Source organism: Hemitrygon akajei, chromosome 7 (assembly GCF_048418815.1).
Source record: "Hemitrygon akajei chromosome 7, sHemAka1.3, whole genome shotgun sequence".
NCBI classification, from domain to species: domain Eukaryota; kingdom Metazoa; phylum Chordata; class Chondrichthyes; order Myliobatiformes; family Dasyatidae; genus Hemitrygon; species Hemitrygon akajei.
Window position 1 is genome coordinate 116,798,926 of NC_133130.1, and position 13,100 is coordinate 116,812,025.

Consider the following 13,100-nt stretch of genomic DNA (forward strand, 5'->3'; position numbering starts at 1 on the left):
TCCCTCCCTCGCCAGTAGCGGAAGAAGCGGAGGCCTGCGGTCGTTCGTCAGCGATTCCTGGCTGCACCGAACTTCAGTGCGCCCGTCAGCACGTACTCCCGCAGCCCGGCCTGTGCCAGTCGGTCATCTGGAAGTGTCGGCGAGTTCCGGACAGACCAAAGGATGTCTATCGCCGAGTTGTTGAGCTTCCAGCAGCGTTTTCTTTTTTTTGTAGAAGAAAAGTGAAAGGCATTATCAAACTGAGAGATACGGATTGAGAGAAGGATCAGGTCAGCTGGCTGTAAAGGAGTGCGTTTGGATCCTACAGGGGAGAGAGTAGGCTAAGGTTTTGCAATCTGAAAGCTGGCAGGGTTTGTTGCTAAAATCAGACGAGCCAGAAAGGCAGAACCCGGTTTTCTTCAGTGCACCTGTCTCCCCACCCCCGGGCTTAGGACAAGGTGCATCGTACGCCCTGGTTTGTATTGATACCTTGATTCCGAGTGTGCAGACAAACCTGTCCAGTGTGTCCCCGTGTCCTCTGTCATGAAGCTGCCCGGGGTGAACCAACCGTGTGTGCATCTTTCTCCGTAATTGGAATGTTTTTAACCAAACAAACTTTATATTCACAATAAAAATAATTTAGAAGAATAAAATGTTCGATGCCTTTTAAATTCACAGACAGTGTCTTGATTTCTTAAAACCAATAGCATTGTTCCTACTCGTAGCCCCCTGGGGTGTTTTCTTATCCAACCCAGCCCGTCCCTGACCGGGAGCAGCCGAGCCCTAGCGTTGGCTGCACCAAGCTCCCGATTCTGGTGACCTACCCCGGGTCCCAGAGAGTGAATGCTAAATGAGTTGTGGTCATTCTAGTTACTTCAAGATTCAAGATTGTTTAATGGCGTTTCCGGTACTGTACACAAAGCTCAAAGTAAATTTACTATCAAATCACCAGAAACAACCCTGAGATTCATTTTCCCGCGGGCAATCTCAGTCATTACAAGAAACACCATGGAATCATTAAAAGACCGCACCCAGCAGGGCGGGCAAAGAACCAATGTCTGCAGAACAAAAACAAACTGAGGGAAAAATAATAATCAATGCGTGTGGTGAAGATGAGATGAAGAGTTCAGTTCCGTGACAAGTGTCAAGGAGGACGAGATAATTGCAGTGGTGCGTTAAATCACTCGCCACAAAACTTTGACACATGGAACATAGTTCGGTCTCATGGAAGTGCTCCCCACCTCCCCTCCGAAACTGGACTCGGCCCCGCCCCTCGCCGTCAGATGACGGAGGCGGGCCAATGGGAGGCGGTGGTCCGGGGAGGCGTGTCGGCGTGACGGTGACCGCCAGTAACCCCGCGGCGGCTGGTCCGGTTGTGCTCGCCTCGGCCCCGGTCCCGGAGCTGCAGCGTCGCCGGGGGCAAGGAGCGGATTCCTCGGGGGAGAAGCAGGGCCGCGTCTCCATGGAGGCGGAAGGGGCGCGGGGACGGCCGGCGGCGGCAGCAGCAGCGGCTGGGGACCGGCTCAAGAAGGCGGCGGTGGCCGCCGCCGCTCCTCCTCTCGCCCGGCTCGGCCCCTGAGCGCGACCCAAGGCGGCGGCGGCGGCGGCGGCCGCGATGGATTCCTTCGGCGGCGGCGGCAGCCCGGGCCCCGACTCGGGTCTCGGCCTCGCCGGCCCCTTCTGGACGGCGGTGTTCGAGTACGAGGCGAGCGCCGAGGACGAGCTGAGCCTGCGGCGCGGCGACGTGCTCGAGGTGCTGTCCACCGACGCTAAGGTGTCGGGCGACGAGGGCTGGTGGACGGGCAAGATCGGCGAGCGGGTCGGCATCTTCCCCGCCAACTACGTGAGCCGCCAGCCGACGCGGCCCAGGAGCGGGCCGGCGGACCATCAGGTCGGAGCGGCCGGCGCCCAGGCCATCGAGATCGAGTTCAGCCAGCTGAGCCTGCAGGAGATCATCGGCGTGGGCGGCTTCGGCAAGGTGTACCGCGGCACCTGGAGGGGCCAGCCGGTGGCCGTGAAGGCGGCCCGCCGCGACCCGGACGAGGAGGCCGGAGCTACGGCCGAGAGCGCCCGGCGGGAGGCCCGCCTCTTCTCCATGCTGCAGCACCGCAACATCATCGCGCTGCGCGGCGTCTGCCTGCAGGAGCCCAACCTGTGCCTGGTGATGGAGTACGCGCAGGGCGGCCCCCTCAACCGGGCGCTGGCCGGCCGCCGCATCCCGCCCTGCACCCTCGTCAACTGGGCCGTCCAGATCGCCCGGGGCATGTGCTACCTGCACGCCGAGGCCATCGTGCCCATCATCCACCGAGACCTCAAGTCCAGCAACAGTGAGTACGATTCCACGGAGGGGAGGGTGCGCAGCGCAGAGTTCCCGGGGGTAGGGAGAAGCTTTCCGTCCACACCCCTCCGCCCTGTTCAAAGCGAAAACCCCCCTAGGGATGGGAGAGTCTGGCCAATACGCTCCGATGTACAAGTGCAGAGTTTCCCGGGGAAGGGAGAAGCTGTCAGATGCCCCACACCCCTCCTACACAAAGCAAAAAATCCAGGGAGGGGTAATATGCCCTCCCCCGTACAAAGCAGAACACCGTGGAGGAGGGAATCCGTTGGATAAACAGAGAGACAGGCTTAACAGTGTAGTGGGGGAGGGGAGAGGCTATCAGAGACTCCCCACCCCCAGCCATCTGGGCAGAAGAGGCTGACAGATCTACACATGCCAGAAGCCGAGCGAAGGTAGGAAATACACCTCCCCCGTGTACACAAAGCAGAATCCCAAGAAGGGGAGAATCTTCCTTATCTGCCCCTTCCACCCCCGTCGTGGACACAGCACGGAGTGTGCGGGGGTGGGGGTGGGGGGAGTCCGTTATGATGCACACCCTCGGAGCAGGGAGGGGGAGAAGATCAAAGATGCGCCTTGTCGTTTTGGAGGCTCAGAGTGTGGCAACAGGGATGCTGCTGTTTAAGTTGGTTAGAGCTGCTGTGGGTTTGTGCTTGATTTGTTTTCTGGGAGGGGTGGAGAGGGTACTGTGGGGTTGGCAGGGCTGTAGTAGATGCAGAATGGGGGTGGCTGCTCGCTTCTCAACTACTTCCAGCAAATGAAATTCCATTTAGTGTACTACACAGTGGTTGGGATACCATCCTTTAACCTGCTGCCTCATCAAGTGAACTTCAGCCTGTCTGTTCTTTATGCATATTTGAAATTCCTGAGCCCCAGCAACATCACTGCAATAACATTCTCATAAATCTTTGTACCCTCTGCTGATAAAGACACGGTGTAAAGAGGCATGTACTGAGCTGTGAGCACCTTCTCTATGGGAATTGGTGGGATGGCAGTAACATGACTGGGAAATCATTGCTTTCATGCTGTGAGTTTTGAAATGGAAACCAAAATGCCTGCAATCCTTGGAATTGGTAGATTTCATGCATCTTTGTAACAGAGTGGAATCTTTGTTCATTTGCTTGCGAGCATGCCATCAGACCACGTACTTTGTTTTATTGTTTGCAGAGTTGTCGAAGTTCAAAATAAATTTATTATCAAATGTATGGGTTGGGGTACACACACACACACACACCACCACCATGCGATTGATACACACACACACACACACACCACCATGCGATTGATACACACACACACCACCATGCGATTGATACACACACACACACATCACCATGCGATTGATACACACACACACACACACAACACCATTAAACATTGACTTCTCTAACTTCTGTTAATGCCCCTCCTCCCCTTCTTACCCCATCCCTGACATATTTAGTTGTTTGCCTGTTCTCCATCTCCCTCTGGTGCTTCCCCCCCCCCTTTCTTTCTCCTGAGGCCTCCCGTCCCATGATCCTTTCCCTTCTCCAGCTCTGTATCACTTTCGCCAATCACCTTTCCAGCTCTTAGCTTCATCCCACCCCCTCCGGTCTTCTATCATTTCGCATTTCCCCCTCCCCCCACTACTTTCAAATCTCTTACTATCTTTCCTTTCGGTTAGTCCTGACGAAGGATCTCGGCCTGAAACGTCGACAGCGCTTCTCCCTACAGATGCTGCCTGGCCTGCTGTGTTCCACCAGCATTTTATGTGTGTTATTGTTTGAATTTCCAGCATCTGCAGATTTCCTCGTGTTTGCACAACACCATGCGATTGATATACACGCACTCAACACCATGCGATTGATTCTCTTGCAGGCATTCACAGTTAATCCACGAAACACCATAGAGCCAATAGGATGCACAAACAATCAGTGTGCCTACAGACAACAAACCGCAAATACAAATATCGAGAGCTTGAGTGAGTCTGTCGGTTGTGGGAATATTTCAGTGGTGGGGTGTGAAGTTATCCCCTCTGGTTCAAGAGCCTGATGGTTGAGGGGTAATAACTGTTCCTGAACCTGGTTGTGTGGGTCCTGAGGCTCTGTACCTTCTTCCTGAAGGCAGCGGTAAGGAGAGAGCATGATGGATAGCGTACCGTGTAGATATGCTCAGTGATGGAGTGTGTGTTATGTTGACTGTGTGTTAAATGGCTAGAGGATGGTTGGAGTGAATTGGTGACAAGCAGGATTGATAAGCATGTGAGAGTTAGGAATACTTAAGTTTTAAAAAAAACTATAAAAATAGAGCAGTAGGCTGAATGGCTTCATTTGACATTCATCTGACTGCAGAAATAATGTGTGAAATGAATTACATACAATCGGAACAGGCATAGGACACCTGTTCCAGACAACTGTCACTATTAATCTACAGTTTTTAATGGTTTCAGTGATCTAACCTCTATGGACATTTACTCCGTTACGTGCTGAATTGAGGCCAAGATTGTGGGCCTGCTCCAGGCTTTGTGTCTGGCCACTCACTTTTGTTCTAACTCATTTTATTGTTTGCATGATTTGTTTTTTGCCTCTCTCTGCACTTTGGGTGTGTTTAATGGATTCTTTCTGGCTTCTTGTTCTGTGGCTGCCTGCAAGGAGACGAATCTCAAAGTTGTATAATGTATACATACTTTGATAATAAGTGTACTTTCAGAAGAAATTTCTGTGCTCTGGAATATTGTTCTCCATTGTAAGTTTTATTGTAGCTTGCTTTGAAATGTGCTAGTTATTTACTTTTATTGAGGTCCTATAGAAGAAATACAACAGAATATTTTTACAACATGCACAAAATGCTGGAGGAGCTCAACAGGTCAGACAGCATCTATGGAGGGAAGTAAGTAATCGTCATTTTGGGCTGAGCCCTTCATCAGGACTTGGCCCAAAACTGCTCATTTCCTTTCAGAGATACTGCCTGACCTGCTGAGTTCCACCAGCACTTTGTGTGTTGCTCGTGATTTTCATCTGTGGAATCTCTTACAGTATGCCTCTGTTTTTACAAGGTGGATCCCCTTGTTCATTAGAAGTATCTGCAGGAAAGATCGAACAGTCTAGTTGGTTGGTTATGACCAGAAATTTGAAAAGAAGCTGTGAATACTCTGCAGGTCAGCCAGCATCTGTGATACAGAGATTCAATAATTTTCTAGAAGAAATTTTATCAAATGTCGGCTCTCCCTCCTTTAATGGACACTGTCTGATCTGCGGAGTATTTGCAACATTTTTTGGTTTTATTTGCGGATTTCCAGCAACACTCAATATTTATTTATTATTAGTTTTGCCTTTGCATAGTTTGCTGCCTTTTGCACATTGGTTGTTTGTCTTAGTGTGTAGTTTTTAATTGATTCAACTGTATTTCTTTGTTCTACTATGAATGCCTGCAAGAAAAGGAATCTCAGGGTGTATATGGTGACATATACGTATATTGATAATAAATTTACTTTGAACTGAAGCAGTTTGGATTTTGATAGGTGAGGCCAAAAGTTTACAAAGATGTTCTTTCAATCTTGATTCAATTCAAGAAGTCCGGTGGTCAAAGTACATTGTGTTCCACTTTTAATTCACGTAGAATTCTAAATGGTTAGGAATGAGTAATATGTTGTAATTTAGTTTATGGGGTGTATTCGTGACTACTTTGAATAAGTTATAGAGTTATTTTTAAACTGATTACAGCCCCCAAGTGAAATCTTAACTTCTGATTGTTCATTGCTGTGGCAAGCTGACATCTTTGAACAAATGTTGTGAACTTGTACCTGAAGGAGTTTGCCAGCATTGTGACTGAAGGATGTGGCTAATATAGTGGATTCTGGTTTACTGGGACACATAGGGACCAGTACATTTTGGCCCAATTAATCAGCTGCTCTAGTTGACCAAAGTTTCGTGGAGATAGTTTAAAAACAGCTGTTTAGCTGAATAACGATATTTAAATGAAATACAGAACCAATTAGAACTCTATTTATACTAGCACCGGCCCCCTGTGCAGATAATGGACTGCCTCCCTACAATGCTTTTGATGATTGCATCCTCCAATTCGTCATTGTCATTGTAACATTCTAAATAATTATCTTCAAATTCTTTGTAGTTTCTAATTTGCTGAAATAATGAAATCATTTCATTTTTACTCCAGGCAATTTCTAGCATCTTCAAAGCTTAAAACCGCAGTGAGCAAAGCAGTTCTGAACTGTCTTACTATTTTGTTTTAGTGACAAAAACCAGTGATTTCTGCACACAGGACTGACACTAATTGGAAACTGGCAACGGATTCCTGTCCGGATAGTGTCCCAGAGAAGCAGCTGTCCCGATTAATCAATGGCCCAATTAACCAGAATCCTCTGTACTTAAGACAATTCCCTTTGCCCCTCGACTCGCCAAACAATGGAAATTTTCTTGCTTCTCAATGTTTATTGTACAAACCTCAACCAAGGAGTCTCTTACTAAATTCCAAGCAGCAGCAAGGCTTCGAGTAAATCTGTTTCACAGTCTCCAAGCCTAGTATATACAAACCACGTTTTCTAGATCTTCCACTACTTCGAGAATGACATAACCATATCTTGTTATTCATTAACTTCCTTTTCTGCACCTGTCCATGTTACTTACCATTCACTTTATATGCAGCTTTGTAATGCTCCCCATCATCAAGGGTATCTTGAAAAGGCAATACCTCAAGTATCATTAAAGACCCCCATCACCCGGGATATGCCCTCTTCTATTGTTAACCTCAGGGAAGTGGTACAGGAGCCTGAAGACACACTCACAATGTTTCAGGAAGCCCTCTGCCATCAGATTTCTAAGTGGGCAATGAACACGACCTCACTCTTTTTGCACTACTTAATTTAAAAATTTATATCTATTTATTGTAATTTATTTTTGCGTTGCACTGTACTGCTGCAGCAAAACAGCAAGTTTTACGACATATGTCAGTGATGTTAAGCCTGATTCTGATGCTATATTCAAGACAGAGAGCGACTGAGGTTAGAGTGGGTCAGAGCATCCTTTGCTGTTCTGGTCCTTTGGCCTGCAATTTGCCAAGCTAATTAAACGGCTTAATTAGTACTATGCTTTCTTTTGAGATGTACTTTTGTATTCTCCCTCTTGGAAAGAATGTACTTGTTTCATTGTTATTTCTTTTGCAGTCCTTAATTTTCCTTCTGTGTGGTTTCATAATGCCAGGTTTGCTGTCCAAGGGAAGAGAGGAGAATGGTGCTCAAATTATACAGACAATTCTGCTTGACTCTGTCACAGTACCACAAAGTGGCTGTCGCCTTCCCCGTGCACCCACGTCTTTATCAATTCCTTTCTGATACTAAGTTCTGAGCCTGGCCTTTGGTATGCAGTCCCACCAAAGGCTCTTCCAGGACATGAGTCGGGGCATCATGCCATTTGCTGCTTCTGCTCGTCTCTGATCATAAAGATGTACTCCTGGATTTGGGGTAATTTTTGGATCTTTATTCTCAGTCGCTTTGTGCATCAGAGGATGGTAGCTTATTTCACTTCTCGGTCTATCTTCTGTTTGCTGAGCACTACGTTGTCTCTTAGATTGCCAGCCTCTGTTTCCACCTGTGCAATTTGCAATGTATAGCAGTCGGCAGCTCTGAGGTTGCATACCAATGCTGCCTTGGAACACTGCTCCTGCTGGTATTTCCAACTTGGGAACTGCTCACATTTTAAATGATACAGAAGTCTGAAGAGACACACTCAACATTTTAGGAACAACTTCTTCCCCACCACCATCAGATTTCTGAATGTTCCATGAACACAAATTTGCAGATGACACAAAGCTGGGTGGCATTGTGAAATGTCAGGAGGATGTTATGAGAATGCAGGGTGACTTGGACAGGTTGGGTGAGTGGGCAAATGTATGGCAGATGGAGTTTAATGTGGATAAATGTGAGGTTATCCACTTTGGTGGCAAGAACAGGAAGGCAGATTACTATCTAAATGGAGTCAAGTTAGGAAAAGGGGAAGTACAATGAGATCTCGGTGTTCTTGTACATCAGTCAATGAAAGCAAGTATGCAGGTACAGCAGGCAGTGAAGAAAGCTAATGGCATGCTGGCTTTTATAACAAGAGGAATTGAGTATAGGAGTAAAGAGGTCCTTCTGCAGTTGTACAGGGCCCTGGTGAGACCCCACCTGGAGTATTGTGTGCAGTTTTGGTCTCCAAATTTGAGGAAGGACATTCTTGCTATTGAGGGAGTGCAACATAGGTTCACAAGGTTAATTCTGGGAATGGCGGGACTGTCATATGTTGAGAGATTGGAGCAACTGGGCTTGTATACACTGGAATTTAGAAGGATGAGAGGGGATCTGATTGAAACATATAAGATTATTAAGGGATTGGACACACTGGAGGCAGGAAGCATGTTCCCGCTGATGGGCGAGTCCAGAACCAGAGGCCACAGTTTAAGAATAAGGGGTAGGCCATTTAGAACAGAGATGCGGAAAAACTTTTTCACCCAGAGAGTGGTGGATATGTGGAATGCTCTGCCCCAGAAGGCAGTGGAGGCCAAGTCTCTGGATGCATTCAAGAGAGAGTTAGATAGAGCTCTTATAGATAGCGGGGTCAAGGGATATGGGGAGAGGGCAGGAACGGGGTACTGATTGTGTATGATCAGCCATGATCACAGTGAATGGCGGTGCTGGCTAGAAGGGCCGAATGGCCTACTCCTGCACCTACTGTCTATAATCTATTATCTCACTTTTTTCTGTTTTCTCGCTTTTGCATACTTATTTAATTTAATTAGATTTTTTTTGCATGGAGATAAGATATATCTGTACCAGAGGAGGTGTAAGCTGCTCCTTGCCTTCGCTAGCCTGTACCGCTTGCTTAGCTCCCTCCCCCCAATCGGGGTCACGTGAAGCCATGGGACAGGTGGTGGATGGTGCTTATCGCAAGTCCTGGTTATGTGACCACTGACACCAGGCAGGCAGACAATCTCTGAAGAGTATTGACAGCAGCTGGGATCACTCGTATTGTAAAGACTCTGCCCAGAAGACAAAGCAAGCCACTTTTGTAGAAAAAAACTCCAAGAACATGATCATGGAAAGACTATGATCACCCATGTCATATAACACGGCACTTAATGAACAATATATGTTTATAGATTTAAAAAAATTAAGTATTGTGATGTACTGGTGCAAAACAACAAATTTCATGATTAATGGCAGTGATATTAAACCTGATTCTGAACAGGATTCCAAAAGCTGGGGACAATCTGTACTTCATCACTGAGGGAGCTACATGAACACAAAAGATTCTGCAGATGCTGGGAATCCAGAGCAACACACACAATGCTGGAAGAACTCAGCATCTATAAAGGGAGGAATAAACAGTCTATGTTTCTTGTCAGGACCCTGCAACAGGACTGGAGTGGAAGGCTGAAGAAACAACTGGCAGCTGAGATGATAATTGGATGTGGGAAGCATGATGAAGTGAGAAGCTGAGAGGTGATAGGTGGAAGAGGTAAAGGTTGAAGAAGGAGGAATCTGATGGAGGGCAGTAGACCATTGGAGAAAGGGAAGGAGGAAGGGAGCCAGAGAGAGAGTGGGAATGGCAGGGTAATTACTAAAAGTTAGAGAAATTGATGTTGATGTCCTTAAGTTGGAAGCTACCAGGTGGAATTCAAGCTGTTGCTCCTCCATCCTGAGTTTGGCCTTTATAATGGAGGCCATGTTGATACGTAATTTGGAAGTCAAGTGGAACTGGATGGCTACTGGAATGTCCTGTCTTACATGGCAGACAGAATGAAAATGCTCAAAAATCAACCCCCCAATCTGCGTAGGTTAATGTCTCCCCTGCTTTGATGTCTTGCACTGGACATTACGATCCCAAATAAAGGGGTTGGCCCTTCAGGACAACTGTCAGATATTTAGCATTATCTACCCAAGGATGGCATGGTGATAGGGCTGTTCCGGTGATCAAAGTTCAAAATGTGTATAAAATCATGTGGGACCTTTCCCCCCAGGGAAAATGGAAGCAAGAACTAGAGGGCATTGGTTTAAGGTGAGAATGGAATGATTTGAAAGGACCCTGAGGGCTGCCTCTTTATGCAGAGGGTGGTACATGTATGGGATGAGCTTCCAGAAGAAGTAGTTGAGGCTGGTACAATAGCAATATTTAAGACACATTTCTATAGGTTTCAATGGGTACATTTAATGTCAGAGAAACGAATACAATATACATCCTGAAATGCTTTTTATTTACAAAATCTACAAAAACAGAGGAGTGCCCCAAAGAAAGAACGGCAGTCAAATGTTACAACAGTCCCCCCCAATGTTCTAATGTTAGAACATTAGAAATGTTAGTTAAAAGTGCCCCCCCAGCACAAACTGCAGCAAGGCAATGACCCCCCCCCCCCACCAGCGAAAAGGCATCTGCACCCTCCACTGAGCACTCAAACGTGCAGCAAAGCATCAGTAAAGACACAGGCTTGCAGTACCCCAAAGGCTACTCGTTCACCCAGTAATTCAACATACACAGGCTCTCTCTCTCTCCCTCCCCCCCAAATAGGGGAAAAAGAAGTGTCACTGTTTCACAACAAAAGGGGAGACATAACAAACAACTCGCTGATTTATTATGTTAAAAGCCTGTTGCGTTGCTTTTTGAGAGCTCTGCGCACTGGACACACAGCCCACCCACTGCTCACGATGTTCCGTATTCTCCTGTGACGCCTCAGTCAGGGGCACCGGCCTGCCTCCGGAGCCGTGCCAGTCCAGCACCCTGAAGGTGCACTGGTCTTCCGGGCCTCGTTCTTGGGATATCAGACAGTGGCCGATTGTGAGGTCCTGAGAGCAGGTCCCATTCCCGCAAAGAACCAAAGTCAGAGTGTACCTCCAGGTCAGGGTCTTCAGAAGAACCTTGAAAAGGACAAAGGAGACATCAAAGGTAGAAATGGGGCTGTTTCCGAAGATGCAAGTAAACATCACTTAGCTCCGCCCTCGAATTTAGATAAGAATCTGGAAAGGTTTAAAGCAGGGGTTCCCAACCTGGGGTCCACAGACCCTTGCTTATTTGTATTGGTCCATGGCACAAAGGTTGGGAGCCCCTGGTTTAGAGGATACAGCCAAATGTCGACAAATAGGACTAGTTTAAGTGGACACCTTGATTGGCACGGACATTAGGTGGGTTTGTTTCTGGCAGTGTTGCTCTGTGAGATGAATGGGTTTTTAAATATTAAGGGAATCAAAGGGTAATGTGGGAAGTAGACAGTCATCCCTGATCTTATCCTAGCACCTGCCTCGTCCCACCTACTTGTACCCAGATCATGGCCCTCCGTACCCCTCTCATCCATGTCCCTATCCAAACTTCTCTTAAATGTTACAATTGGACCTGTTTTAACACTACAGCTGCAGCTCGTTCCACACTTGCTCCACCCTCAGAGTGCAAAAATACCCCCTCATATGCCTCTTAAATATTTCACCTTTCACCTTAAACCTCTGACCTCCAGTTCTAGTCTCACCCAACCTGAGGGGAAAAAGCTCTATAAAAATCTCCACTCATTCTCCTGTGCTCCAGGGAATGAAGTCATAACACTTCATAATTCCTTGAATCTGTCACAAGTAAAGAGAGTTTGTGGCCTTCAAGAATCAGGGTATTGAGTACAATTGTTGGGGTGTTATTTTGAAGATGTATAAGATGTTGATGAGTGCCGTCGAGTCATCAGTGACTCATGGCGACCCTATGGATAGTGTAGTTGTCCGTAGGGTTTTCATGTCAGGATACGGAAGTAGATTGCCAGGCCTTTATTCTGTGCAGATACCGCTGCCGTCCACCTCGAAGTGTGGTGCTAATGCCGCTACTGACCAACCCTATGACATTGGTGAGGCCCAGTTTGAAGTATCGTGTGCAGATCTGGTTACCTACCTTCAGCAGATATCTGTAACAGTGAAGGAGTTCAGAGAAAATTTAGAAGGAAGTTGCTGGGACTTGAGGACCTGAGTTATGGGGAAACGTTTAACTTTATTCCCTGGAGCATAGGAGAATGAGGGGAGATCGTATAAGAGGTATATGAGGAATTATTGCAGTCTTTTCTGCTAAGCTTCGATGAGACTACCACTAGAGGTCAGGGGTTAAGGGTGAAAGGTAAGCTGTTTAAAAGTATCTTGAGGAGGAACTTCACATGTAGGATGGTGAGAGTGTAGACTGAGCTCCTGTGAAGTGGATTTGAGTTTAATTTCAACATTTAAGAGACATTTGAATAGGTGACAATACTCCAGATTCAGCCTCACCATTGTCTTGTACAGCTTCAACATTACATTCCAACTCCTGTCTTGATTTATGAAGGGCAATGTGCCAGAAGTTCTCTTTACCACCCTATCTACTTGTAACACTGCTTTCAAAGAGTTGTGGATCCGTATTCCCACTCTGTGCAGTCACATGAGCTGAGTAACCTACTCCTGTCTTAATTCTTTTGTTCTTAGTCTGTGAGCTTGACATTGGTTTATTTGGAAGTCACAGAACTGGAGTGCGTTCATTTTATTCTCTGTCAAGAGGCTGTTGCTGAATCTGAAGAAAGGCTGGCATTTTTTGATGCTTTTAAAAGCATTCTATAAGTATTAAGTTGTGTGAAGCTTTTGAAAGGTTCAGTTCTCAGTGCTGAAAATCTGGACATTGTTTTCTATAAGTGTGTAAACTTGTGATGTCTCCTGATATGTAGTGGTTCAGTCAGTGCCTTAGAGTGGTTGGCCCAGTGAGACAGTGGATTGAATTGCACTGGAATTTCTGTAACTGGAAATGAGTTGAGGAAATTTGCCACTTCG

General features: G+C 46.9%; 1 protein-coding gene across 2 annotated transcripts in view; it reads left to right on the top strand.

Annotated features, from left to right (window-relative positions):
- The first annotated feature begins 1,322 nt into the window (after window positions 1–1,322).
- LOC140730861 (mitogen-activated protein kinase kinase kinase 21-like) overlaps window positions 1,323–13,100 on the top strand; it is a 146,345-nt gene continuing 134,567 nt past the window's right edge. Inside the window, exon 1 of one of the 2 annotated variants that reach the window (XM_073051830.1) lies at window positions 1,323–2,306. In XM_073051830.1, the coding sequence (XP_072907931.1) occupies window positions 1,595–2,306 (712 nt within the window). In that variant the 5' untranslated portion in view covers window positions 1,323–1,594. The remainder of the gene's footprint in view (window positions 2,307–13,100) is intronic. The other variant, XM_073051831.1, reaches the window with a different exon arrangement.